The sequence below is a fragment of the Schizophyllum commune genome (assembly GCF_000143185.2).
Source record: "Schizophyllum commune H4-8 unplaced genomic scaffold SCHCOscaffold_10, whole genome shotgun sequence".
In the NCBI taxonomy this organism is placed as follows: Eukaryota; Fungi; Basidiomycota; class Agaricomycetes; order Agaricales; family Schizophyllaceae; genus Schizophyllum; species Schizophyllum commune.
Window position 1 is genome coordinate 1,453,993 of NW_026089547.1, and position 26,660 is coordinate 1,480,652.

At 57.5% G+C, this 26,660-nt stretch overlaps 10 protein-coding genes across 10 annotated transcripts; 3 read left to right on the forward strand and 7 right to left on the reverse strand.

Moving 5' to 3' along the window:
- Positions 1–28: 28 nt before the first annotated feature.
- Positions 29–1,580, reverse strand: SCHCODRAFT_02513478 (NAD(P)-binding protein; the record flags this gene model as incomplete). Its single annotated transcript, XM_003028551.2, has 2 exons — positions 29–1,288; positions 1,347–1,580. The coding sequence occupies 2 exons, from the start codon at positions 1,578–1,580 to the stop codon at positions 29–31; spliced, it is 1,494 nt and encodes a 497-aa protein (XP_003028597.1).
- Positions 1,581–1,953: 373 nt separating this feature from the next.
- On the reverse strand, positions 1,954–3,542 carry SCHCODRAFT_02512014 (NAD(P)-binding protein; the record flags this gene model as incomplete). The annotated part of the gene is made up of 2 exons (XM_003028550.2): positions 1,954–3,234; positions 3,282–3,542. 2 exons carry the CDS (start codon positions 3,540–3,542, stop codon positions 1,954–1,956), a joined length of 1,542 nt encoding a protein of 513 aa, XP_003028596.1.
- Positions 3,543–4,305: 763 nt separating this feature from the next.
- Positions 4,306–5,966, reverse strand: SCHCODRAFT_02680494 (uncharacterized protein; the record flags this gene model as incomplete). The annotated part of the gene is made up of 3 exons (XM_003028549.2): positions 5,487–5,966; positions 4,593–5,434; positions 4,306–4,530 (listed from the first exon to the last, which is right to left on the reverse strand). The coding sequence occupies exons 1-3, from the start codon at positions 5,896–5,898 to the stop codon at positions 4,306–4,308; spliced, it is 1,479 nt and encodes a 492-aa protein (XP_003028595.1). The 5' UTR covers positions 5,899–5,966.
- A 62-nt stretch (positions 5,967–6,028) lies between these two features.
- Positions 6,029–8,089, reverse strand: SCHCODRAFT_01159595 (DUF1253-domain-containing protein). Its single transcript, XM_050341129.1, has 8 exons — positions 7,874–8,089; positions 7,567–7,826; positions 7,288–7,519; positions 6,918–7,233; positions 6,782–6,865; positions 6,601–6,731; positions 6,359–6,514; positions 6,029–6,300 (listed from the first exon to the last, which is right to left on the reverse strand). Exons 1-8 carry the CDS (start codon positions 7,966–7,968, stop codon positions 6,147–6,149), a joined length of 1,428 nt encoding a protein of 475 aa, XP_050198586.1. The 5' UTR covers positions 7,969–8,089; the 3' UTR covers positions 6,029–6,146.
- A 493-nt stretch (positions 8,090–8,582) lies between these two features.
- SCHCODRAFT_01159597 (cytochrome P450) lies at positions 8,583–11,207 on the reverse strand. The gene is made up of 11 exons (XM_003028547.2): positions 10,754–11,207; positions 10,628–10,701; positions 10,542–10,571; positions 10,449–10,485; positions 10,318–10,390; positions 9,726–10,255; positions 9,475–9,666; positions 9,378–9,423; positions 9,183–9,328; positions 8,834–9,126; positions 8,583–8,778 (listed from the first exon to the last, which is right to left on the reverse strand). The coding sequence occupies exons 1-11, from the start codon at positions 11,061–11,063 to the stop codon at positions 8,728–8,730; spliced, it is 1,782 nt and encodes a 593-aa protein (XP_003028593.1). The 5' UTR covers positions 11,064–11,207; the 3' UTR covers positions 8,583–8,727.
- Positions 11,208–12,081: 874 nt separating this feature from the next.
- On the reverse strand, positions 12,082–16,160 carry SCHCODRAFT_02551815 (glycoside hydrolase family 92 protein). The gene is made up of 19 exons (XM_003028546.3): positions 15,978–16,160; positions 15,889–15,917; positions 15,769–15,835; positions 15,595–15,715; positions 14,799–15,538; positions 14,710–14,725; positions 14,554–14,657; positions 14,373–14,491; positions 14,137–14,260; positions 14,000–14,062; positions 13,900–13,950; positions 13,689–13,829; positions 13,538–13,642; positions 13,235–13,455; positions 12,971–13,164; positions 12,714–12,864; positions 12,645–12,660; positions 12,367–12,594; positions 12,082–12,313 (listed from the first exon to the last, which is right to left on the reverse strand). The coding sequence occupies exons 1-19, from the start codon at positions 16,081–16,083 to the stop codon at positions 12,159–12,161; spliced, it is 2,751 nt and encodes a 916-aa protein (XP_003028592.1). The 5' UTR covers positions 16,084–16,160; the 3' UTR covers positions 12,082–12,158.
- A 561-nt stretch (positions 16,161–16,721) lies between these two features.
- On the forward strand, positions 16,722–18,019 carry SCHCODRAFT_01159603 (LmbE-like protein; the record flags this gene model as incomplete). The annotated part of the gene is made up of 4 exons (XM_050341130.1): positions 16,722–16,922; positions 16,975–17,108; positions 17,158–17,248; positions 17,350–18,019. 4 exons carry the CDS (start codon positions 16,722–16,724, stop codon positions 17,860–17,862), a joined length of 939 nt encoding a protein of 312 aa, XP_050198587.1. The 3' UTR covers positions 17,863–18,019.
- A 45-nt stretch (positions 18,020–18,064) lies between these two features.
- SCHCODRAFT_01132665 (uncharacterized protein) lies at positions 18,065–19,838 on the reverse strand. The gene is made up of 2 exons (XM_003028545.3): positions 19,770–19,838; positions 18,065–19,720 (listed from the first exon to the last, which is right to left on the reverse strand). Exon 2 carries the CDS (start codon positions 19,628–19,630, stop codon positions 18,101–18,103), a length of 1,530 nt encoding a protein of 509 aa, XP_003028591.1. The 5' UTR covers positions 19,631–19,720; positions 19,770–19,838; the 3' UTR covers positions 18,065–18,100.
- Positions 19,839–19,948: 110 nt separating this feature from the next.
- Positions 19,949–22,186, forward strand: SCHCODRAFT_02637425 (DNA glycosylase). Its single transcript, XM_050345970.1, has 9 exons — positions 19,949–20,320; positions 20,375–20,451; positions 20,507–20,528; positions 20,575–20,790; positions 20,846–20,979; positions 21,033–21,174; positions 21,223–21,418; positions 21,486–21,909; positions 21,961–22,186. The coding sequence occupies exons 1-9, from the start codon at positions 19,982–19,984 to the stop codon at positions 22,007–22,009; spliced, it is 1,599 nt and encodes a 532-aa protein (XP_050198588.1). The 5' UTR covers positions 19,949–19,981; the 3' UTR covers positions 22,010–22,186.
- A 1,925-nt stretch (positions 22,187–24,111) lies between these two features.
- On the forward strand, positions 24,112–25,382 carry SCHCODRAFT_02513195 (uncharacterized protein; the record flags this gene model as incomplete). The annotated part of the gene is made up of 6 exons (XM_003028856.1): positions 24,112–24,311; positions 24,361–24,400; positions 24,451–24,651; positions 24,702–24,756; positions 24,811–25,014; positions 25,213–25,382. 6 exons carry the CDS (start codon positions 24,112–24,114, stop codon positions 25,380–25,382), a joined length of 870 nt encoding a protein of 289 aa, XP_003028902.1.
- Between the last annotated feature and the right edge of the window lie 1,278 nt (positions 25,383–26,660).

Consider the following 26,660-nt stretch of genomic DNA (forward strand, 5'->3'; position numbering starts at 1 on the left):
AGTCCTAGATCTATGGTACCATACACATCTATCGAGACTTCAGCGGAGGTTGGACTGGAGCAGGTATGGTCGGCATGCGTTCATCTTCGTCCGCCGACCACCGCTGCGTGACAGCTACCCCGTTTACGAAGGCCTGATGCGTGCGCACCACGCCCTCCATGGTCGTCCAAACCCCACGATACCCCAATCCTCCCTGCTCCGGCGGCAATCGCGCTCGAGAGTCATCGAAAATAAGCCGCGGTCCAGCGATATCCCATAGAGATGGCTGCAGAGCCGCTACCAATCCCCGCAGACTGGGCAGGAGACCGGCCAGCTGCGTCCTCCCTCCTATGAGCAGCCAGTGGCGCGCGACGTACACCATTTCGATAGCATACGCCACGAGAAGCATGAGCGTTGACGAGATTCGGATGAACGTGCACTGACCGCCAGAGAGCACCGTCAGCGCAACTCCTATATCGCCGTACGTCTGCGGCGGACCAGGATCCGTCACCACGAAGACTCCGCCGCCGATGTCCGGGCAACTGTCATCGCCGCGCTCGCGGGCGAGGAGGCGTTGCTCGTATAGCAGATGTGCTAGGGAGCAGTTCTCGATGTAGATGAAGGACTGCAGGGAGTCTAGATACCACGATGGGTTTGTGCCCCTGTTGAGATAGCCAGAGCATATCGCGTCGCCACCGGGGCCATAGATGCCATTTCCTGGGCGCAAAATGCCAGTGCGAATGGTGCCTGTACCGGAAGGCAGGTCGTCGGCGGCTCGGACGTGGCGCTCGGCGATGCACTTGGAGGCTGCGTAATTAGACCAGTGGTCCTCGTGGCGCTTGCAAACGAGCGCATCGTCCTCATTGAGGACTCGCACGAAATGCCTCGGCTCGCGTTCCCATGGCCAGAGGAGGTATCGTGAGCGTCGCAGTGTGACAGTACCGGAGGAGGTCTGGACGAATATACTCGCTCCAACGCGTAGGGATGCGTCGAGCAGGTTCTGCAGGCCGTCAACGTTGACGCGAGTAGAGCGCGGCATCAGCATCTCGCAGCGCTCGTAGAAGAGTATGTTGGCGGCCGTATTGAAGACGGTCAAGCCAGAGCTATCCCCGTTCGGCCACGGCAAGTCGAAAGCTCGGTCGACGGCATCGCGATTTGTGATATCTGCTTGGAAGAAGGCGACGCCCTTAACCTCATCCGTGAGTAAGTCAGGCCGCGAAGGCGGATGCAAGTCGATAACGCGAATATTCTCGGGGTCTTCGCCGCGCCTGATGAGGTGCAGAACCAGCCAGCCGCCCAGGAATCCTGTCTTCGGTAATACTCGTCAGGTCAGGATGAACGCCAGCGTATCTGAGTTCCGCACTTACCCCGCCTATGACGATGTACCTTCTACCTGTTACCGGTGGCATCTGGTCGTCGATCGACTTGGTTTCATCCTCCAAGCGCGCCCGCAGAAGTAGTATATCTTCAGGTTTGACCCGCTTCGGCGAGAATTGGAGGGCACGAGGGGGTATCTTCCCAAGGCGTGAGTCGTTCAGCTTGATGTACGCTGCTGCCGCAATGACGATCAAGACAAATGTCTGAAAAGAGGAAAACACCATCGTCGAGGACGAGGAGTACTGTCTTGCGCTTTCCGTATCAGGGGCACAGGCTGCTCCTCTGGATGGTCAGCCTGGTCGCAGTCGTGCCTAAATAGTGAGTACAACCCGAGAAGGAGGCGGAAGACAACTTGGTGTAGAGATTAGGCTACAGCGCGACTGCCGCCTAAAACACACCCAGAAGGTCGTGTTGGGACTAAATGGCCAACCAATATGCCTCAAGGTGATGAGCGATACAAGCCAACTGTCAGATTTACCTCCTCCAGAGTACATCCTATATACGCGTCTCCAGGATCCGGAGGCGTTCGAAGATAGCCTTTGCTACGAAGAGGCTTGCCTTTGCGTCGAATGGCAGCTGGGTCCGAGCAATACAGTGCTACTCTTGCAGAACAGGCATAACGTCAATTCCCGTAGTTGCTTTGACCTGGTCCACGACCGCGGCTGCCGGAGCCGCGTCGTATGACCGCACCTGCGACGAGATCAAGCCCGCCGCGAACGCCTGGTGCGTCCGGATCACGCCCTCCAATGTCGTCCACACGCCACGGTAGCCCAGCCCACCCTGCTCGGGCGGCAGCCTCGCTCGTGAGTCGTCGAATATAAGGTGCGGGCCAACGAGGTTCCACAGCGAGGGCTGAAGCGAGGTTACATCGCCCCGAATATCTGGCAGCAGGCGCGCCAACCTCCTCCACCCGCCCATCAGCAGCCGATGGCGCGTCACGTAGATCGCCTCGACGATGTAGGCGAGGCAGAGCATGAGCGTCGGCGAGACCTGCGGGAACGTGCACTTCCCGCCGCTCAGCGTCGTCAGTGCGACCGCGACGTCGCCGTATGTCTGCGGCGGGCCCGGATCCGTGATCGCGAAGGCCTGCCCGCCGATGTCGGGGCAAGACTCGTCCCCGGCTTCGCGCGCGAGGAGGCGCTGCTCGTAGAGCAGGTGCGCGAGCGAGCAGTTCTCGACGTAGATGAACGACTGCAGGGTAGTGAGGATCCAAGTTGGGTTCGTCCCGCGCGCGAGGTATGCTCCGCATACTGCGTCCCCGCCGGGACCGAAGATGCCATTGCCTGGTCGTAGAGCACCCGTGCGTAGCGTGCCGCCAGCACCCGAGGGCGACTTGTCGGCAGCGAGAACGCGGCGTTCGCATATATACTTGGATGCGGCATAGTTGGAGAAGTGGTCGACATGGCGTTTTGGGATCAGCGAGGGATCTTCATTGACAACTTGAACGAAGTACTTGGACTCGCGTTCCCAGGGCCAGAGGAGGTAGCGTGAGCTATGCACCGCAACGGAACCGGAGGAAGTTTGGATGAATATGCTCGCTCCGACGCGTCGGGACGCGTCAAGGACGTTCTGCATGCCATCGACATTGATGCGCGTAGAGCGATGTAGTAGCCTCTCGTCCCGCTCGAAGAAGAGAATATTGGCGGCCGTGTTGAACACAGTCAAGCCAGAACTGCCGCCATTTGGCCACGGGAGGTCGAAGGCATGGTCGACTGCGTCTTTGTCGGTGATGTCGACTTGCAGGAAGGTGACGTCCTTCACCGCGTCGCCTTGCATATCAGGTCGATCCGGTAAACGGATGTCAATTACGCGGATATTCTTTGGGTCTTCCCCTCGCCTAAGCAGATGAAGCACAAGCCAGCCGCCCAGAAATCCTGCCTTAGCGCAATGTCAGCCGAGATTCAGAGTAGGAAGTATAAGCGCACCCCGCCAACGATTATGTACCTCCTCCCAGTCTTCGGGGGAAGTTGATCCTCGATGGAAGCGCCCCTTGCCGCAAGTTCCTTCTCCAAGCGCGGCACATCTTCGGGCGTCAGACGCTTGGGGGAGAACTGCAAGGCGCGCTCGGGTATGCTCTTGATGCGAGAGTCATTGAGCTTGAGGTAGGTGAGCGGTGCAACGACGGCAGCCGCAGCGCAAGCCAAGAGCGGCCAGTTGGCGGGGAATAGGATATCGCTACTCGTCATGAGCGTGTACGAGTGATGAAGGAGAGTAGGTCAAGATAGTGTTCCTCAGCTGCAGTGCCGGGTGCCGAGTAGTCCAGTGATCGACGCGCCCTTATGATTGTCTTCCCCTGTATATTATGCGAGTCGCAGCACCGCTTTGGGGCCCAAGCTTCCCAGTGAGAGCGGACGGAGTAGGTTCTTGGCCCTGAGAGGCGACGTGGTATGGGGGGAAGAGGGAACCTCGAAACATCGCCAGAGTTCAGCACAATGATCTATGTGCGGGATCGCGAGCCGATCTCCAGGCGGGCGGCGCGGGCCGGCCGCTGCCAATGCCGAGCACTCTGGCACTGGTTAAGGCGGCAGGAACTCGAGAACTACAGGAGGGGACACGAGAAACACTGATTATCAGGCCCTAAGAGGTCGAGTAGGGGGAATTTATCCCGATCGCTCGAATCCCTTAAGACTCAACACAATACCTTCCGGATGGGGATGCGCGCTGACCAGCTGCTTCCAGGCAGGATTCGACAACGTCCGAACTCATTTTGTCATTGACGTCAGCGAGTAGAGTTATGAGCAGAATTGATGAAGCGGCGAGGCAAAGTCAGTATTATCTATCTACATCGAATGAACCGCTAGCGCTACACAGATACATGTACACTCTCGATAAATATCCACAATTAAGGTCAGCACCCGCCCTCAATGGGCTGGACGCTGTATTGAAATCGCCGCTGAGCTTGACTTCGAGCCCGACCCGACAACAGCAGTCCGTATTGGCCGGCCCGGCTCAAAAGGTGGCGCAGCACTCGACAGCGTCGATCCCGAATTCCTCGTCGGCGGTGTTGTTGTACTCGCTCCTGTCGTCGGTATATGCGAACTCGAGCTCGAGCCAGATGATAGCAAAGGTCCTGATGGCGGTGTCGTATTGTGCAATGGCGCCCCGCTTCTTCCACCTTTGCCTCCATTGGGATGTGAGTGGTGGTGGAAGTGGTGATGCCGATGGTGGTGTGTCCTGGGTCCGGTGTGGTGCGGCACTGGTCGATGCGCAGGCGGACGAGTGATGATTCCCGGCACACTTCCGCCGAGCGGCGGGTATGAAGGTGCTCGGGTCGGCGGCTGGCGCGGCGGGAACAAGGGGTTCGCGAAGACCTCGCCGAACTCGGTGACATCGGTGTCGAGCGGCTCGTCGAGCTCGCCACCGTACAGCTCCTCCATCTCCGCACGCTGAAGCTCGCGCTCGAGTTCGCGAAGTTGCTCTTCCAGGTCGGGAAGGACAGTGCCTTCGAGCTTGGTGCGCTTCGCTTGCAGGCGCTCCGCGCGCGTGTCGAGCGCGGCGAGCTCGCTCTCCATCGCTGCCGTCTTCTTCCGCGCTTTCTCCTCTGAGCGTTCGCGCGCTTTGCGAGCCTGGTCTGCCGATCGCTTGAGTTCGCGGTGCTTCGCCTCCCGTTCACTTCGTGTCCTCTCCAACCCCGGAAGAGACTCCTCCAACGCAGCCGCCTCCTCTTCCAGCTCCTCCCTCGCCGCATTCGCGCGCTTGACCGACTCTTGCAAAGCAAGCACGCGCTGCCGCGCCCGCTGCTCCGCCACCGAGTTCTTCTCCGACGCGCGCTTGAGTGCGTCAATCTCGGACCGCAGGGCCGCATCGGTCTTTTGCGCATCTCGCCTCGCGGACTTGAGCGCCTGGGTCAGGGTCTCCTTCTCGGACATGAGGGCGGACAGGGTCTGCTCCACCTGCGCTAGCCGGTCTTCCATGGTGAATGAGGAGGCGACGCTGCTTGGGGGCGAGCCGTTGGCGACTGCGGGGCGGCCGGCAGAGACGGATGAGGAGGAGGGGGTGGATGGGGCGCCTTGATCAGACGAGGAGGACGAGCCATCGTCCTCTATCGTCGCTTCGTCAACTTTAGGGAACTCGAAGTCTGTGAGGGGTCGGTTAGCACTGTACATGAGCGCCTTGAAGGGGGAACGCACCTTCTGTGATAACCTGCCGCCTTATAACATTGCTCTCGCTCCCCTGCACCAGGCCCAGGTCAATGTCATACTGCCGCCCAGGCATCAAACCATAGATGATGATGACCGCCTCGTCCACCTTGTCGTCGATTCGTATAAGCACGCGCTGCCATGGCGCTTCGTTAACGTTTACCGACAAGCCCTTCGCCAGCACATCGGAAATGATGGCGCTTGTCGAGGGCGCGTTGCCTGCCTCGGCGTCACCATCATGAGCCTCGGCTTCCAGAGCTAAATGGTCATCGACGTCGTGCAGGGATGAGGAGAGGATGAAGGTGGCGGAGACGGAGGATATTTCGCGGACGGATAGTGACAAAGGGGGAGCCCAGGGTCGTATGGCGTGCCATTCTTGCTGCGAGTCGCCCGTTCCCGACATTGTGTAAGATCGAGAAGGGGGATAGGGCAGTGAGTTAGTTACACTGAGCAGATGAAGTTCAAGTTCAAGAGGAATTTCAGATCTCTGTGGGCGGCCCGCGTGAGGCATTTTCCGGGATCACGAGACGTCATTCAAGTTCAACTCTGCTGCCTCGTTTTAACACTTCGTACAGTAGGAAGCACAGCCGCATAAACGACCCTATGTAGGGGATATATACATAGCCTTTACATGTCATAGATAGGCGGTCATCATCGCCCCGAGAGCAGCTCCCGCGCCCCCTCCCGTCCAGCAATCCTCTCGAGCCGCATCTTGTCGTACTTCGAGTAAATCAAACGCGCAGTGACATCGCCTGGCTCGACGCCATCGTCGAGAAAGGGGAAAGACAGGAACTCGGCATAGTATCTGTTCGTAAATCAGTCACGCCTGCTCAAGGGAACCCAGGCCGGAATGGAAAACAGACCTCGCATGATCAGGGGGGCCGTAGAACAGTAGATGTCTGATTCCTCGAAGCTTGTACCGCCTGTAAAAGTGGAACCGCTCGCTGACGAGCAAGATTGGCTTCTTCCCGAGAAAGAATGCCTGGCGAGCGCGAGAGATGTCCTGCGGGGTGGAATACCTGGATGAGGGTAATTAGCATATGTAAGAGCATGAAGCTACGGATACTGGAGGGCATCGAGGGGCGCGAAAATAACAGGTACTTACTCGCTCAACTCCGCAAAGCTATGTCCCTCTTTGCGCAAATGATTTTGTACGCGGATGTAATCGAAGGAAGAGGGCACGAAGATGCATGCGCGCTCGCGCTGAACAGCAGATTTCATGAGGCCGGGGAGAACCTGAGGAGTGTGTGAGCATCCAGTCGATGTGACTTAGTCGCGTAACATACCTGCGTCGTGAAGAACTCAAACCGCTTATCCGGCTCGCTCTTCGCACTCGGGCAGTCAAAGTACATGAAGTCGGTGTGGACGCCCTGATCCCGTCGTCAGCCCAGTCCATCCACGTACACAAAAAAGTACACCTACCTCAGGTACGCTGACCCCATTCTCCCTCGGCCCAATCGCCAACCGGCACTTGCCCTCCACATTCTTCAACTGCGAGTTGAACAGCGCGCGCTGCTCCGGCGTCTCGTACGCGGTGAAAAGTAACGACTGCCGAAGCAGCGCGGCCTGCCCGTCTAAGCACCAGTTGCGTATGCGGGAGAAGTCGGCGTCGCGGGCGTCTTTGGGCATCTGATTGAGGTGCTCAAGGACGAACTTGACGTGATCCCAGTTTTGCTGCGACATGACGTCGAGGCCGTCGCCGACGAGGATCTCGATGGAGGAGAGGAGGTCCGCGTTCCTGATGAGAAAGTAAGCCTTGATTCGGAGTATCAGACGAAGCAGCAAGACGTACTTCTCATTTTCGATCCCCGTGCGCAGGCCTAACGGGCTGGCCAGGATGATATCACAGCCGTACAGCCCACCGCTGTCATTCTGCTTCTTCTTCTTCTTGCCATCCTCCTCGTCATGATGTCGCTGAGCACCGAAGATGACCTTGACCGAGCGCTTCGTGATACGCAAGCCTACGCGGAACTTGTCGTCCACATTGCCAGCGAATGTCGCGACGTGGTCAGGAGGGTAGGTGCCTGTAAGGGATCAGCATATAGTGGCCAAAGTGTAGATTGACACACACCTGGCGGCGCCTCCGTCAACTTGTCCACCGCGCCCTCGGGCAAGCCGAAAGCCTTTGTTATACGATCGCGATCGCGGCCAAACACGCTGTAGCTCTCAGGCAGCACGCCGGGAGCGGTGAGCGCATTGAACCACTTGAGCGCAAAGGAGCGGAAGGGACAGAGGATGAGGATGGAGGGGCGCGTGAAGGACTGGTCCTGCAATGTCTGATCGGGGTTTTTGGCGAGGGATTCGGTGTTCTTGAGCACACGCTTGCGTTTCCTGAGCTAGATGAGCGAGGGAGGAGGTTGTTAAAGACGAGCACGCACCTCAAGACATGAGTGAGAGCGTGGCGAGCGACACTGTTCCGAGAGCTTCCAGCGCGAGAAGTATCAACCACCAACGCGTCGCGGTACGCGGACATGGCGGCCTCCAGATTCAAAGGAGCGTCTTCGGCCGGTAGCGGGGTACCCTCCGGTACCTCCACCACTCCATCCTTAGTCGCGCGCTTGTCCCAAGCGCGCCGCTCGACAGCTGCGCGCGCCCCCTCCGTAAGCGCCGCAGGCTCATTCCCCCAATGCCGATCATACACCTCCGCCTCATCAGCCACAGCCAGCGCCTGATCCTGTCCCTCCTCATTCTCCTCATCCACCTCCTGCTCCTGTTCCCCCTCCTTGTTCTCCTTCGCTTCTTCCCCTTTGCCGTTCTCCTTCGCCGCGCTCTCCACCTTGGGCTTCTTGCGCGCGTTCAACTTGGTCTTCATCGGCACAAAGCTGTCTTCTGCCTCGCGTTTGCGCTTGTGCGACTTCGATTTGAGTGCGGAGACATTAAGGAGCGTGAGGAGCTTCGTCCGACCATCGTTGGGGTCGTAGACCTTCATTGTGGGGGGCGCGTCGAAAACAATGGATGGCCGATCGGGAAAAGTGATCGCGCCTCTGTGATTGATTCCGTCTGCGCACGTGTTCGTATTTGCTCGTTGGACGAACAAATAAAGAATGGCTCGGGCGAATGATTCAAAATACGTGGAAGAAATCACAATCGATTGAAGATGCTGTTTAGCATGATTTCCAGATATATAGAGCTACTAACGAACGTCTATGTGTGTGTGTGCGTCCAGTCCACGTATACATACCATCTTTCAACAACTCGATTTGAATACTAGTGGACAATCCAAGGACCATGTTCACAGCTTCTCCGACGCCGGAGCCTCCTGCATGCGCACCCAGAGGCCATCCTATGCAAGCGTCAGCCATCTTAAGCTCTACTCGAGTGGAACAGATATCACCAACCTTCAGATACATCGTCAAATGCGCCGCAAACACCCTTTTCTCCACCTCCGCATCCGGCGCGTCCGTAGTACGGAACCGCGCCACCGACTCCGCCGACTGCACATCGTCCGCCAGGGTGAATGACGAAAAGTTCTGCAGGAGCCTAACGAGGAAGAACGACATCTCGTTGTACGCGAACTGCTGCCCGAGGCAGATACGCGGGCCGGCGTTGAAGGGGACGAAGATGTACGGGTTGTGGGTGAGGTACTTGGCGAGGCGCTCGTCGATGAAGCGGTCCGGGTTGAATTTGCCGGCTGAAGAAAGGTAGTCAGCGGCGAAAAGGGGATGGTCTGAGGGGGAAGAGACATACCATCAGGGCCCCAGAGGTCGGTGCGACGGTGCATGAGATAGACGCTGTAAAAGCAACGAGTTCCCTTTGGTACGAAGATGGGGCTCTGGCTGTTGTTCTTGTACGGTAGGACAGTGTCGCGGTTGGCGGTCCTGCTGTTGACCGGACTATGGGAGCGTTAGCGACGGTTTCCTCTTCGCAACGCAGAGCACATACACAATGGGGTACAGACGAAGGACCTCGTTCAGGAAAGCGCGCAGGTCTATGGTTCAGATCAGTCGTCGGTTCGATGGTCTGTGTTCCGTCCGCTCACACTTCATGTCACGGATGTCCTCGTACGTGGGGCGACGCGTCGGTCCGACCTTGTCGAGAATCTCAGCGCGCAGCCTCTCCGTAATGTCCGGGTGCTCAGCCAGCTTGTAGACACCGTACGCCAAAGTACCGGAAGTCGTGTCACGACCGGCGACCAGGAGGTTAACGATCTCGTCGGTGAGAACCTGCTTATCTGTGGATATGCGGCGTCAGTGACCTCTCGGCATGGCCCAATACGCGTAGGCAGCTCACCCTGAGTGTGCTTGAACAGATGGTGCAGCAGCGTGTCGTTCTCGCCCGGCTTCGCCGCCGCCCCCGTCTTCGCCTCGATATCCTGCCTCGCAAACGCCGGATCGTCCAGAATGCTCGTCACAAACCCATCCACAACCTTTCTGTTCGGCGCAATCTTATCCTGCCAAAACTCATACAACCGCCACGCCGTGCCACCCACCCTCGAGCGCAGCGCCATCAGGTTCTGCCCCTCCCCGAAGGCCTCCACGAATTTGTTCGACGGGTGCTCGAGGAACTGGCGGGAGTTGGCGAGGGGGGAGGAGGGCGGGTAGGGGAGACCGGCGCCCGCAGAGTTGACGTCGTGCCCGAAGAGGAACTCGGTGGCGGAGTCGAGGGTGAACCGGGCGATCATGTCCTGGAAGTCGATGGGGAAGCCCTGCGCGAGGCGCGCCTTGGCCTGCCGGAGAATGTCCTCCGCGTGCCGGTCGAAGATGTCGAAGTGCGCGATCTTGTCCTTGTTGAAGAAGGGGCGGGTCATGGTGCGGTGGAACCTGGGGAAAGGGGGTGTGTTGAGGGGATTTGTGAGGGCTGGGTTGATTGTAGAGACACTTACTTCCACATATCGCCATCAGAGTTGAAGACGCCACGGCCGAGGAGTGAAAGGCCGATTTCGAAGGTCACAGGGCCTTCATTCGCGCGGAGATTAGAGCGAGCACGGGTCCGAGGGAGTAGACTACTATGTACCTTTCTCGAACTCCTCGAATTGAGTCGCTAGGATAGCCTTTGATACGCCGGTGCGTCAGTAAGAGCGGCTAGCTTCCAGGGTATCGACTATACCTTCACATGGTCGGGCTCAAGAGTGAAATACTGTACACGTGCTTCAGTGAGAGATGGTGTATACTGTGCAGTGGAGTTGTACTTACGCGGGTATCTCCCATAATGTCGGCGCGGAAGACATTAGAGCCCGTTTCTTTGGCCCAAAGACCGATAACATTAGCTGACCAAGAGTCAGATTGCTAAGGCTTCAGATAGACTCGCAGCGCACTGACCGAACAACCCCTTCCTGACCGAGTTCCGGATAGTGGACAGATGACTGATCCCGAAAGGGTGCTTGCTCTGGACGAGAGGCGGGATGACGGCCCCAGCAGCAGCGGCCTTGCGACGGTTTTTGGCCTGGGTGAGAACGCTGGAGACAAACCACGAGAGCGGGTGCACGAGGATGATGGCGGCGGGGACCCACGCGGGCAGCTGGACCTCGCGGACGTTCTCCAGCACGCGCAGGCATCCGTACGCGAGCACAGACGGGTAGACGAGGCGGGGAATTGTCCTGAGCAGGAACACCACTCCAGGAGGGGCCATGATAGCAGACGAGGGAATGAGGAAGGCTTTGCTGGAGAGGGCGGGCCCTTTATACGATCTTCTTCATACGACGGTAACGACAGTGGCGATAGCCGGGCTACTTCTCTCCTCGGGGAGGGTGCTTTGCCGACCGAGGCCGACAACCTTCGCGCGAACGGCGTGGGGAAGGAGTTGTTGACAATAGAGAAGAGAGGGAGCGCGTCACCACAAGCGAGTCGTTGACCAATTCGGGATTGCTCTTTGGCTGCGGGAGTCACCCGCATGGTAATGGCCGCCTGCGTGAGCTGCCCAGATGATCAGCAAGAGCGTGAGAGGGGTCAACAATGCGACCATCTGGCAATCATATCGCTAGTGAATATGGTTGGTTGCCGCTGAAGCGGGATCTCTGTGGATCTCTGTGCAGTCAACAACCATTATGGCGATTGGGTGCGTTCCCGTATGCAAAAGTACTGATGACATTAGTGTCGACTACACAGAGGCGGAGAGCGGCGTCCTTCCCCAATTTCTTTGAGGTGTATCGATTGCGGCGTGTACGTGGGCATCTGAACGCGGTGCTCCGAGTCGGCGACGAGGGCTGACCGAACGCAAGCGCTCTTGGTGTTTGAGACTGCTATCGTATTGCACCAAGTTCAGCAAGCTCTCAATGGAGAGCTCGAGCGCCCTGCTCAGAGACCGACAAGGGCCCCGAGTTCATCCTGAGTGGCAAGAGATGAGCGATGGAATCAAACAGAGCGGATGCGCGGATCAACGATCACTGCGGAGGCTTTTCCTGTCGTCAAGTCCGCGGAAGTCCGCGGCCTGCCCTGGCGTATGCTCATGTCCTCACCTCCGCTTCCGTGTCGAAGCGGGAGCAGGTGCTATATGTGGGGAGATGAACTCGCAGAACACATACATTAGGGTTCGAGGGCAGGACTTTGCGGGATGAGCAAACCGTCTGTGACCACCAAGCAAGGTCGCAAACCTCACATGAGCTGTTCACCGTCTGTGTAGGGAGATCGGCCTACGTCCATGTTGGGTTGTTCGTCCCTCATCGTACATTATATTGACTGGAATTAGTCGTAGGGGTATATTAGAGGTCCTAGCAAGCTCTACTACTCAAGCAAACCCACCATCTTCGAGCGAGTCCGGTAGCGCATTTGTGGCACTACCACATCCCGACTCTGGAGGCGACGACCCCACCACGATTTCAATGTTACCACCGCCAACGATATCGTCGAACGAGATATAGCAGATGGTATCGCGCGCTTGACCTGTGTAATATGCGTCAGGGAAGATGCAGTACACTGGGCGGAACTCCACGCACCATTGACCGAGACGCTCTGGACGTAGAGGTTGCTGCCATCGTCCGGGCTCGCCTTCAGCGTTGACGAATCGAAGTTGGTGACGCTGACGGTCGTCGACGTGCCAAAGAGGTCGTTGTTGATGATATAGCTCGACAAGAAAGGCGATCCGAGAAGCAGTTGCTTCGTCGCAGGGACCGGGTACAGACCAAGGAGATGGAAAGTCAGGAGCGCAGCCATTGCACCGGAGTCTGTCAAGCCTATTCAGCGATACATAGCTACATGAATTTCTCACGCATACCGTCGTTCCCTGGAATCTGCGACAGCTGTTAGCATCCTCTGCTCTCCGAGCCAGAAACATTCGACGTACTCCCTCGACGCCCGTCCCGAAGTTCTCATATACAACCTTCCGCACCCGCTTTGCGCTCAGATCCGGACGATTCGCATAGTGGTACAGCCACGGCGTCTCGAACGACGGCTCGTTGCCTGGCAAGAAGTATCCGCCGTCGAAGTAGCGGTCCCTGTGGGCATGATGTTAGCCTTCCCTATAGTAGCTATGCAGCGTCTTTACACCGGCACCGATGTGCCGTCTGAGATGATTTTTGACAGAGAAATTCATTAACTTACAGCCTCGTCACAAAGCTCTCCGCGCCACCCATGAACTTCACGATCGACGACATCGAATGCGGAGCCCAAAATGAGTACTCATACGAGCTTGACTCGTAGAACCCTGTATCGTTGTCGTCGCCCCGCGCGCAGGAGTGCGAGCCAGAGTCGACCGGGGAGCATGCGTCGGGCGGGGTGTATACGAAGGTGCCGTTCTGGGAGGTAGATCGTCAGTTTGGATATTGTATTCATTTCATTGCCCGTTACACAAGGCAGCCCACACACCTCCAACCTCTTCTGCACATACCCCGTTAAATTGTCGTACTGCACATCCGCGTCCCACACGTTCTTGAAGTTCAGGGACCGGTTTGTGTACGTGGAGATGTCGTCCGCAGACTTGCCGAGCGCCTTCGCGGCCTGGCGGACGGCGAAATCGTTGTGGGCGTACTCGAGCGTGCGGGAGACCTCGCGGGTGGCGAGACCGGTGGAGGCGCGCGTCTTGGAGCCTATTCGGGATTACTTGTCAGCGTCCGTGTGGCATTGAAGAGGGGGGGGCAGGCTGGGTAGAAGGGCAAGAGATACACTCACCATCCGGCGTGCCCCCATTCGCCTCCACCAGACACTCATCCCGCACCGCCGCGCACCACTCCTCGTCCGGGTTTGGCTGCATATCACTGATGCACTGGTCGTACTCTGTACAAAGGTCAGACACGAGCTTAAAAAGAATTGGTTGATTTACCATCCTCGCAAAACGACGTGTTATTTCTCGGCGAGCAGTGTTGCGACTTGTAGTTCGAGCCGATGTACGGGTCGCCGGCGACGCAGGGGTGGTCCGGGAGACACTCTGTGCTGCCCGCGACGCAGTAGGCGCCGGTTTTCTCTGGGAGGCGGAAGTGGGATTAGAGTCCCTCCCAATGATCCGTGAACAAGGAGCTCGAGGAAGCACTCACTCCTGCAAACACTGTCAATGCACTGGAAGCCGTCGGAGCCGCAGAGGGAGACTGGACCCGCGTTAGTCCCCCGCAAGGTGATAGCAGAAGTGCAACTCACGCCCTGTATCCCCACAATCTGCCGCTGTCGAGCACGCGCTGCCCGCTTTGGAGGTGCCGGCGCCTGTAGTTGACGTCAGTCTCAGTGGTCAGGTCATATTCACGTCATGGAAACCACGCAGAATTGAGGCTACGCACATCGATCGAAAGGAATATACCCAAACCGCTTCCATACGTCGTTCTGTCGACCGTAGCGGTACCAGTCGTCCGGCGTCTCCTCCGCGGTGGTGACGAGGGCATTGTATAGGTCGTCGGTGTCTACCTGAAGGCGTAGAGTAAGTCTTCTGGTCCCTCTCGGACTCGAACTTCCTTCGCATTCTCCATCTCGCATTTAGGCGGAAGTGAAGGCAGAAGACACCCCTATCCCTACTCACCCCCAACTCCGCCGCCTGCTCGGCGTACTTGACCGCAAACTCGCCAAGGACGGGCATTCCGTTCGCGCCACCTTGGATGTAGCCGGCCTTCGTGCTGACGCGGCATTCGGGTATGTAGCCTAGGATGCATTGTGAGGGCGAGTTCCAGCTAACTGATACGCAATGTATGGGAACAGCTTACCATCAGCGCGCCACCCATCGATATACGTTCGAACGATCTCCGACCACTGTCGGGGCCAAAGGATGGAAAGCAGTGGATGTTCAGTCCTGAAGGTGTCCCAGGAGCTATCGAAGCGGTCAGCGAGCTGCATCTCCCTCATAGGGCAACCGTACATACCAGAACAGCGAGTCATCTGCATAGTAAACCCATTAGCACTCAGCGTCCCTCAGAGACTAGAAACCCAGAAGAACAAACGAGCCACCCACAAAACGGTTCCGCACTCCCCGAATACGGATTCTCCCCAGTAAAGTTCGCTGGTACGAGCGCGGCGCGATAGAGGGACGAGTACAGCAGCTCGACCACTGTGGCATCTTCCTTGTCCGTGTCTACCTGTACGGCGTTCAAGCGCGCATCCCAGGCTCCTTGGGATGCTGCTTGGGTGGCGTTCCATGCCTGGGCTGCTTCATCGACTGAACCTTTGCCGTATCCGGGCACCTCCGCTTCCGCATTCGCGCACGCTTGCGCGGAGCTGAGCATCGAGACGCCAAAGCGGAGGGTGACCGGATGATCATCGCTGCCGCTGAAGGAGAGGAGCGCGCCGGCGTCCAGCCCAGCATACCCGTTGGCGTTATAGTCGTATGAGACTGAAGTGCCAGTCTCGGAGATCGTGCCGTTGGCGTACGTGCCGGAGGCGACGAGCGTGTCGGTGGGGAAGTCGTAGCAGGCGTAGGCGGTGTAGTTGTAGGTGCCGTAGGACTGCAAGAACGTTCCCTCAAGCTCGATGCGTCCTGCGCTAGAGTCCAAACTCGAACTACCGCCGTGAAACGAGCGCTGCAGGTCATTCGTCAGATCGACGACGACGTGCGTGCCATTGGCTCCGGCAGGGTAGGTAAAGCGGATGAGGCCCGCTCTACGAGTCGAAGTCGTCTCGATTTGGATGCCGGTGGTCAGGGTGGAGGTGAAGTAGCCAGGAGACGCAGAGTCGCCTTCGGTGCGTTTGACTTTCCTGGAGTGTGTTATGTGTAAGTCGTCTCGTCAGCGAAGACTGGAGGAATTACTGACCTGTCGTCAATGCCGACGGGACAAGAGGTAAAGTCGCAATTTGAGAGCGGGAAAAGAGGGAAGATGCCCCAGCCGCCGGTGGCCGTGCCGCCGGTACCCTCGTCGTGCATGAGGGAGACGCCTATATGGACAGATGGCTGAGCTAACGGAAATCTCTGCCTCAAGCAGACTTACCTGTCACAGAGTAATTGTCAGCTTTGTAGCCGGCTTGGCGAGGGCTGGTGTCCATGTCGAGACCAACCTATTAATACACTTAGTGTGTATGGAAGGGGGTGATTCGAATTCTCTACTCACCTTTGCCATTCCATTGGGAACTGCAGCACCTACAAGACACAGGGGTCAATATTCTCACGGAAGTACGCGCCGCAACGCGGCAGCCCCACCTGGCAGTGCATTGCCATCCGAGCCCGTGCCGATGAAAAGGTTCACAAGCGGCGTATACTGCGCATGAGACGCAGCTATCAATGCAAGGACGGTCACCGCACGCATCGCGGTCGCAGAGGTCAGCAGGCGCGCGATAAGAGCAGCAGCAGTGGCGACGCAGGACAAGAACCGTGCGCGGAGTAGCAGCTATAAATGAGTGTGAAGGACGCGGTCACGTTTCTCGGAATGCGGGACACTGCAGAGTGGGCGCCCGCAGGGCCGGGAACACGCGAGAAACGTTCGACCTCGAGACGGGGCAATTTGGGGGGGGGGGGGGGGGGGGAAAGGGGAAAGCGCAGGGAGTCCGAGTGGGAGGAGATGAAGGATGCAACCGTGCGTCGAATTCTTCGTCTTGCTTTTATGTTGTCGTTCGAAACGTAAGGATCTGGTGTTTGATGGTACCGCTTTAGACTTCCTCACCACCCAAGCGTTTGAGGCAAGCTCGAGGTCAATCAACTCCACCCTTAATTCAGGGTTGCATCCGTGAGCGCGTTTCCCAGCTTCAGGGCTTCCGAGTGAGGTCTGAACTATGTCTTTTCAGAATCCAGGACGGTGAGCTTCAGTTAGTAGTGAATATTCCTCGGGACAGATTCCGACATGACGGTAGCGCCCAAGATGGCTTTCCCACGCGCCCGGCGCATCTGATCCGCTTGCCTCGGGCCGACAAGCCGGAGTAGCCCCTGTCCGGCGTGCCAGACGCGCTCATGTTGTCGTTCCGAAGCGCGTCCTTCATCGTCCTCGTCGTTGCGCTCCTCTTCCGCACCCTATCATACCCAGCAGAACTCAATACAGATGTACTGTACTCCTCCGATGACAATGGCGACGCGCGCGCCCTCCTCGTGACCGCGCACCCGGACGACGAGGCCATGTTCTTCGCGCCCACACTGCTTGCGCTGGCGGCGAAGGTGCGTACAAGCGCGCGATATTGTCGAAATATAGGACTCATTCTCTGTTAAGGACGTAGCTGTATACTCTCTTTGCCTTTCCGTGGGGAACGCTGACGGCCTTGGGGACGTACGACGACGGGAATTCGGCGAGAGCCTTGACGCGCTGGGAGTACCAGAGAAGAGGCGATGGGTGCTGGATGATCCGTATGTCGCCATATAACCTTTCTGGTCTCATCTTGACCACCTTCCCTAGCGCTCTGCAAGATAATTTTACTGCGATTTGGGATGCAGACGTGATCGCACGAACAGTGCTCCCCTACGTGGCAGAAAGCGCTATCACTACCGTAAGCTATCCCCAATTTTCCCTCATTAACCTGTGCTATTTTTCTCCCTTGTATATGCATATCACTCGCACCCGGCCCTTTTATCTGAACCTGCACCCCAGATCCTCACCTTCGACCGCGAAGGCGTATCCCAACACCCCAACCACCGCTCTATCCGCGAGGGCATTCGCACACTTCTGTCCTCACCCGACTTCGACGACTTAGACTCACCTGCCACCCTCGCCATCCACCCGCGCTTCTTCACCCTCGTCACCGTCCCCTTGGCCTCAAAATATCTTGGCGTCGTTGCGTCTCTGCAAGCTAGATTCGACCTCGCGGCCATCGCGACATTGGATGCGCTCACGAACGCTTTTGCTCGGTACTCCGGCGGCGACAACACTGACAACAGCGAAAGTGGGTTGGAAGCCCGCGAGAAGACAAGCACCAAAGAGGGTATGCTTGCAAGATCCAACAATGCTCCCGTCATCCCCGCCTTCATCTCCGGGTGGACAGAGTACAAGACCGCCGTACGTGCCATGCTCCGCCACAAAAGCCAGATGGTGTGGTTCCGCTGGCTTTACGTCGCGTTCTCGAGGTACATGTGGGTGAATGAGTGGTTTGAGGTGGCGGTTTGAGGGTGGCGAAGTTGATGCCATTGTAACCATGTAGCCCTCGATGCTAGCATACCTTGCCGCAGGGATAGACAGCCAGTCTTGCGGTGGAAGATATCGCGGGTGACATACAGATAAACATCGCAGACAAATCATACGGCCAACGTCGGGCCATGACAATGCGACGCTTGTGATCGAGCGCGATGTTCTACGTTCTCAATGGGAACTCTTCCGTCTCCGCTTCCGTCTGCGATCGAAATTTCTACGCAATACTACTGAAAGCACGTACTCTTGTCACTTTACACTCGAAGCCCAAAAAGCCGTCCTCAGTCATTGCTGCCTCCAGTGAAGACCTCGTCGAATCCTCCATCTCGTCCGGTACCGACCCGTCTGCAGCATTTATCGAGAGGTACTCCAGCCGTGGATGAGTCCGCGACTTGACCATGTCGACGAGCGCCTGGTGACTGAAGTGTAGGATCCCTTCGATGGTCCACCTCGTCAGACACGGCAGCAGGGGTGGTGGGCCTCCCTTTACAGCGGTCATCCGATGCAGCAGATCGTCAGTAACGGACGACCCCGGAATCATGCCCAATACATCCTCCCGCACCGACGACTCTTCCTCCAGGACGAAGTCCGAGATGGACGGAAGGCGCTCCAGCATGCCGAGGAAGTCGTTGATGGGTATGATGATGGTCTTCAACTTGAGCGCGGTGATAGTGCATTGCGAACGAACTAGGAAGGCGTCGAACTCACGCATCGGCCACGCATCCAACCGGAGTCGCCCGTAGGCCTCCTCCAGGAGCGTCCGGCGCCCAGCAAGACCGACACCGTGGAGGCACAGGCGCCGCAGCCTCGGAAGAATGAGAGTCGACAGGAGGTGAACGAGGACCTGCGGGGAGTCCATCACGAATGTCACGTCCTCCAAGCACGGGACCTCGTGAACGGAGCCACCCGGCTCGTTCCCCTGCTGCCCGACGCAGACCTCGAGAGTGACAAGTCGGCGGCAGCTCGCGAGGATATCGGTGACGGCGACCATCGACGTGAAGTCGTGCACGCGCAGCTCGGTGAGCTGCGCCCATGGCAGCGTGCCGGCGGAGTTCGCGACCGGACCCGTCCAGCTATGCAAGCGCGGCGCATTGCTGAAGCTCTCTACGCTGATGTCGTGCCAGGTGTGTCGGACCTCCACATGCTCGAGGAGCTCGGGTATGACGCCGGGGGCGAGCTCGGGGACGACATGCGCGAGAAAGGCAGGCATCACGCATGTCTTCCACCGGGCGAATGTGGTGAAAACCAAGCGCACGATCTTCCCGACGATTTCCTCCCAGTATCCTTCGTGGTACAACAAGGCCTGCAGCTCAACATGCAGCGGTGCCAACCTGGAGCGTGTGAGGTAGCACTGTAGGAGGGATAAAGATCGCGAGATGAGGTCCTCTCTTCTCTCCAGCAGTTTGTATGCAAGATGCTCATTCGTAGAGTATCCTTCGGTATCCGCCTCGAAATTGTAGAAATCTATGCGGATAGGCGGCGTCCAGAACTCGGCATCGGTCACAGCAATGTCGGCCCATAGCTGGCACACCCAGCTCATTATAAGCGCAGGAGGGTGCAAGTGGATCCTCGCATAACGTCGAGGGTATGCTTCGCGCGTAGGTGGGAGAATCAAGGATTCGTCGGAACAAGCGTAGAGAAGAATGGGCCTCAGGAGCTCCGTCGGCAAGGTATTTATGAGAGCAGGCGAGTTAGGACATAGAGGTGGTGTGCTTCCTTCTTCATCCTGCGCTGATCCGTGGGCCATTTCTTGCTCAGAGGAACCGCAGTCCCAGAGCTCGAGTCGAAGTCGGCTTGGATGAGAATATGGGGCTCAGACGGGAACGCCTGGAAGCTGCTGAAAATCCAGTTCAAAACGCTGTGTTCAGCTGAAAGAAAGTCATTACCAGTCTCCAGTGCCAAACAGAGTCGCACACGCAGGCTACGCCCTGCTCGAGCCTCGAGGAAGGTAGATGGCGAACCGTGACAACCCACATCTCCATGTGCACGCAACGAGTCTCATTAGTCACGTGTCAGTTGGAAATGGTGCGTCACGGTCACGCGCATTACCTCTCGCGTCTTTCTTCTGACCGCCACTCATATCAACCGCGCTTCACCAATGGGCAAGCGAGCATCTGAATCTGATCACTCTGAATACAAAGGCGGAAATAGCTCAGGCTCCGACTATGAAGTCAAACCAGTGCTCAACAAACGCAAGGCGAAGGCCGCCCCGAAGACGCGGACCAAGAAGGTCAAGGTTGCTTTAGAAGACGAATCGCAGCCTCGTACCCTCTCTGTGCAGCACTCTTCCTCTATGCACAAGATAGACGACCCCGCGCCCATGCGTGCGGCACTTCTGGCCTGGTACGATGGCGTCAGCACCTCCCGCGGTATGCCCTGGAGAAAGCCCTTCAGACCAGAAGCTACACGCGACGAGCGAGCGCAACGTGCGTACGAGGTATGAAGATAAATGTACTGGGCCGCACGTATCTGAGCAAGTTCTGCCGCCCAGGTATGGGTGTCCGAAATCATGCTTCAGCAGACGCAAGTTAGCACCGTCATTGCGTATTACAATAGGTGGATGGAAAAGTACGTACACCGAGCTCTTGCTTGCATCGCTCGCTGATAGTGCACCCATCGTAAGGTTTCCCACTCTCGCCGACTTGGTATGTCGCAGCGATCGCGCTTTTGAATGGTGTTGACCCTTGGCAGGCGAACGCAAATATCGACGATGTCAATGCCCTATGGAAAGGCTTGGGATACTATTCGAGGGCCAAACGCCTGCTTGAGGGCGCTCAGAAAGCCGTCAAAGATTACGGCGGTCAGCTGCCTGACAATGCGAAGGAAATGCAAGCCAATATACCTGGTATCGGTCGTTATAGCGCGGGTGCAATTTGCTCTATCGCGTATGGTGAACGCGTCCCCGTGGTACGTACACAACCACCTCTTTCAGGGTGATCGTGGCGCTGACCTTCGCGGCTAGCTAGATGGGAATGTGCACCGCCTGATGAGCCGCGTCCTGGCGCTTCATGCGAACCCCAAAGCCAAAGCGACATTGGACTTACTATGGACAGCTGCGGAAGCGATGGTAGTGACCCCGGAGCCGGCCATCGATACGTACGTCAGCGCTTGTGCGCCTCGCTGCATAGCGCTCATCTGTCTGCATTCAGCGTTGGTCCCATGCAGCACGCCGGCGATATCAACCAGGCGTTGATAGAGCTGGGAAGTACCGTATGCAAGGTCAAGGACCCCAACTGCGCGAGCTGTCCCATCTCGTCATGGTGTAAGGCGTACACGCGGGCCAATCATCAGGTAAGTTCCCCGACGAGGTCGTCCTTGCGTGAGCTCAGTTCATTGCAGGAAAACAACATTCAGGATATAGAGGATCTATGTCAATTATGCGAACCGCTTCCAGACGACACGAGTGTCACGGTTTACCCCATGCGTTTAGAACGCAAGAAGGCGCGAGAGGAAGTCGACGCCGTCAACGTCATTGAGTGGCGGGGACATGATCCGGACCAAAGGTTTATCATGCTTGTTCGCCGACCTGAAAATGGTATCCTACCCTTTGCTACGAGTCTTCTGAGCACACTGACTAAGTACAATTTTCAATGTTTTTTCAGGCCTCCTCGCCGGTCTCTACGAATTTCCGACCATCGAGAACGTCTCCGAGGGCACTTGCGCCGAAGGCCATACACAGAAGCTTCTCCACACATACCTCAAGGATGGCGTGCTGCCTGTGGAATCTGGTGAAGGCTCTGATGATCAACTTCGAGTTGTCTCCTCGCGCCCCAAGGGCGACGTCCTCCACATCTTTTCTCACGTCAGAAAGACCTATCGCGTTATGCATGTCGTTATACAGGGTGGCGCTTCCCCGCCTGTTCTCGCCGCGCGCGCGTCCCAGGACCGACCCAGCGCGACGCCGAAGCCAGTCAAGAAAGGGAAGGCCAAAGGCAAGGCGAAGGGTGCCACCGCCTTGAGCGCGTCGGCGCCTGCGGACGGCCCGTCGGCCGTGTGGACAGAAATCGCGAAGGTTTCTGATGCGAAGTGAGTGGTCACCGGTGTCTACATTTGGGAATGCTTAACGCATCCGCGTAGCATCGGGACAGGCGTGGGGAAAATCTGGAGTCTGATCTGGTCAGGCTGAATGGCGCGGCTCCGAGCGCTGCAAGCATCGAACCGGTCATTCTCAGGCGCGGCGTTGGGGTAATCTCGGGACGTCGCTGTTGGTGTGCCTAGCGGGATGAGCGTGAGAGCTCGCATGTCTTCCCTTGCCTCAGTTGACCGCTTCCATGGCCTTGAAATGACATTTTCGTTCACCCCCTTCGCACGGCGCGCCGCAGGGACGTCGCCGCGGCCGAAAGAGAGACGGTAATACCCTGCAGCATGCCACCTACATTCAAGCGGTTAAGGTTCCGGCATATATGTCTCTCTGACTGACAGACCGTCTAGCGCTAATTGCCGGGCCAGCGAGCTAGCGAGTCGCTTGGAAAGGTGTAATGGTACTGCAACCCTAATGACCATGACGAGATTTTTCTCGAGGTCGATGTATCTGCCTGATGAACCGCTGTCGACTCGAAAGTAGTTCGACTTGCTTCCCAAGTAGCATCCGACGGACTCGCGCGTCCTCCCCGATTCGACCGCTGATTTTTGTGCAGTCAAGGGTGATTTCCGGACACCGTCAGGTGAGTCTTCTGTCCCCCATGCGATATCCTACTCTGTAACTGACTTCTCTACTAGCCGGCCCGCTACTGAATACTCGGCGAGATATCACTCGAAGACTGTTAAGCGTCGGTCGACGTGTACAGGCAACACGCCAACCTGCAATAGCAAGTCGGCTTTGACGTTGCTTCGCTTTTTGCGAAGCGCCGCTGGTGCGCCGCTGATCGGTGAGTGCGCACTTAGAATCAGTGGACTATTGAGTTCACCCATCTCCATGGGCCCCCGTCGCGCATACAGGCTTACAACGCAGAAGTCCGGCGGCTCTAATGTTGCCTTTGCTAGCTACGAATGCACCCCACGAAGATTCGACTACGTACAATTGACAACCAAGTTGCGACCCACCTGACAGGCCTCTGAATAGTCTCTAAGTGAATGGTGGGAGAAGAAACTGTGCCTTCGCTCACTTCCAGGCTGAGATCTCGTCGCGCATCAGAATTGCCGAGGTTCCTCTCGCTCGGACCCCGGTCCAGCTGTGGAACATGCCCGGGATGTGCCTGTACACCTAGGAAGCTGTATCGGCGGCTCATCCAGTGTGTATCCAAGCAACTATACTAGCATTTGTAGGTGGTTTTGACGTCGGCGATTCCGTTGTTGTTCGTTTTCTCACACGCTACAGAAGACGCGATTCAAATCGGCCTCTTTGCTACGCCAAATCAAGTCCGCAAGGCTCGTTATTGTTTCCATCGTGCCATCGCACGATCCTTTGCAATCGGCTTCATCGATATCGAGCCAATCATCCTAGCCGCGAAGATAATCTATTTAGACTTTCGGAGATGTTTGGACCCTCAACCCAGGGGCGCAAATCAACGGTCCCAGGCCTTCTTGGAATCGCCCGTGGCATACCCGTTGTTTCTCCCACCGCCGCCGTCACCAGATGTTGTGTTTCTGGGTGGGCCTACGAATAGGAATCGCTTGTACGCATGCTGTTCTACCGACAAGCACGCACCTCGCAGGCAGCGCTTACGGGAACAAGAGCAGGTGGGGATATGATTTAGGGGTCTATTCAGAAACGTCACCGGAGACGATCACTTGACAAACTCAAAAGATACCAAATCAGGATATAGTAGGGTGCGGACACGCTCGCCGCCTCCCCGCGCATCGTATCCCCTGTCATCCTGGTCCCCTTCCATGCGCTCCCCCGGGATGGCCGCCGCCGCCACGCCGATGCCGTACACGGCGCACCCTACAATTCTCCGTGCAGCCAGTAGCACGCTTTCGGTAAGTTTTAGGCTGTCCAATCTCAGATAGCCTCCGCTCAACGCCCCTGGGCGCTGAGTATTTTTGTCCAGGTGATACTTATTAACTCGGCGCGCGTGCTCGCTGATGCGGCTACCCCCCTCATCTCAATATAAGCCTTCACTTCGACCGGTCAACGCGAGCGCTGTCACCAGCACCCCTTTCTCCCTTTGACGCCGACGCTCGCCTTTCACCCTCGACGTGCTTGCTTGTGCTGCTGTCTCGACTCCTTTTGCTCGCTCAGACATGAGCTCGTTCGTACCATCTACTGCCAACGACTACACACCAACAATGCAACATCCGACCGTCGTGAACACGAAGATCCGATCGACGCAGGACGCTCTGCAAGTCTTTAGCGCCGTGGCCAGACACGTTCTGCCCCTCATCACCCACCGCCTCGACGCCGAGGAGAGGCGCGCAATATGTTCCGGCAACGTATACGTCTGGGAGGAGAGAAGCGCTGACACCGCGGGAATGGGCATGGAACGATGGTGCGTGTTCTGCACGCTGGCTACTCACTGGGAACTGACTTCGCAATAGGACAGATGGGTTGAGCTGGGGTCCGAGTCGTGTTCGCGATGTGAGGCGATATATTGCTTCTTTGTGGGCGTTCGTGACGTGGGCACACAGGAATTCCTCTACTACCAGCAGAAAGATCTGGAGGTCGTCACGGAAGGTCGCGCGGGATCCTCACAGCATCTCATGCGGTACGCTCCTCCGCCTGGTGACGGTGTCGTTCTGGTTTCTGATGCTTCGCGCAGCGTGTACACACCCGCGGGAAATCATGGGGCAGCGGCGGCGGACAGGTTGATCAAGCAGACATATTCTGTCGTGCGTTGCCGCTCTGTGCTGGCGGCTACACTGCTCACCGCGCCTAACAGCACGTCACCCTACCTCGAGATCGTCAGCGCGGCACTTCTCGGAAGTGGCACTTGAGTGAGCCTCGCGCTAGAAGTCATCGGTGTATTGTTTTGCTGAACGTGGCGACAGCGGCGTACTTCAGTCAATCTACTCTGGACAGCCTTCGCAGCGTCGAGTCTATACCGGGAGTTGGAGACGTCCCTGTGCCAGAAGGATGGTTCAGGGGAACGCGTTCGTGTACGCGGGCAGCGCCAAATCCACCCCCATCGACCGTCGATTCTGCCGTCTACCTGACACCACCCGAGAAGCTCCCTTCGGGCTCCCAGCCCACTAGTTCTCGGAATATGCCATCGCCTATGATGCTCGGCATGCGCGCCGCTTCTCGCGGTGCAGAAGGGCGTTCGATGTCCCCTCCACCTCCACTTCCACCGGTGTTGGCGCCATCCCGGGCGGACCGTCGTTCGAGCATGCCAGTTGGCGGGTATGCTCACGCACCCTCCGGGCGGGCGGTGTACGGAGGCGCATCGCCAGCTTCGCCCGGGTATGGATATCTTCCTCCACCATCCCCATATCAGCATGCGGAGCGTCGTGGCGGAGAAAGGTTGGTGGACTTAGCATATCTACAGTCCTTACCCGCCAACCCTCGGCCTGCTGCAGACGAAGAGGCTCTGCGCAAGCTGAAGCGGCGGCCGGCATTCTGAACGGACTTTTGAGAGAACACGCATGGACCTCTGCATTGCTACTCACCACCAACGTATGTATCGTATACTTATCACTCCAGTAATGTAGCCCCTGCATGCTTCGCTTCGATGACCTTGGAGCTGCAGTGCCGGGGTCGTACTACGAATGCCACCTCAGGCTTGGACATTAATTGTTGCTTGCGGTGTTATCGATGCCACACGAAGAACTCCTTGGAAGTTTAGATGCACGAGAACGGGCTATTTCGATCGAGGCAGAGAAGGCAAGAAGTTAGATGAGGTGTAGGCTCTGACGATGCCATGACCGCGCTACATGCAGGCAATGCACGGCGCGCGACTTGCCGCTCCATTCGTGGATGTGTCCTCCCTCCGTTACGCCACTCATTAGCGCACGCGACCTCCATGGGAAAGGAGGGGAAGGCCCGTTCGGCGCCGCTTGCCACCAATTCGGGTGAAGAAGCAGATAGTGATCACACTCCAGCTCGGTGAAGTAATAGTCCTGGCGCTGAGCAGGATGACCGTTCGCAGGAACGATGCAGATGAACGGGGACTGTCGATTTTAGCGTTGAAATAAGCATTACGTGCATCCCAGAACATTACCTTCTTCAATCGCGCCTGTCATTTGGCAGAGAATATTCGGTGGCTGGACGTATGTTGAGCGGCCTAGCGCTTGCATAATAGAAGGCGATGGGAGGATTGAGGGGCGACTGCGACTGTTGCAGCCGCGAGCATTTCTGGACTCCATGTGAGCGGCGGAGGTACGTACTGGTTTCCAGACGCCGGGGGAGACGGCACGGGACACGGGCCACGATATGGATTAATGTGCCCGGGGCGGCATCCTTCTGGGTTTGATCATTGATTAAGCTGTCCGAGTCTGAAGCTAACGGAGCGACGTTGGGCGCTAAAAAGTCTGTGCTAGCCTTGCGTTAGCTTAGCTGCATTTGGGGTGCGCACCGAACGGGATGGGCCGCTCGATGTAGAAGGAATTCTGGGTGGGGGTCCTGCGCTTGGCTAGGCGGCTACAAACGCTGTCACGACAAGTTGGGGCTCGAGGGGACGGTTATGGCCGGTCCAGGGCGGGTGGCATACCCAATTTCCGCGTCGGTCCGCCTGGCGTTTCGTGAGAGGGAGAAGGTGCACTGAGGAGGGTCGAGGGACGGGCTCATGCGAAAAGGCTAGGTACCGGTTCCAGTAGAACGTTGGGAAGGAACAGGCGAGCGCGGTAGAACCCAAAAAACGCGTGGCCGGGATAAACGGGACGTCGTCGGTTGCAGAAGGACC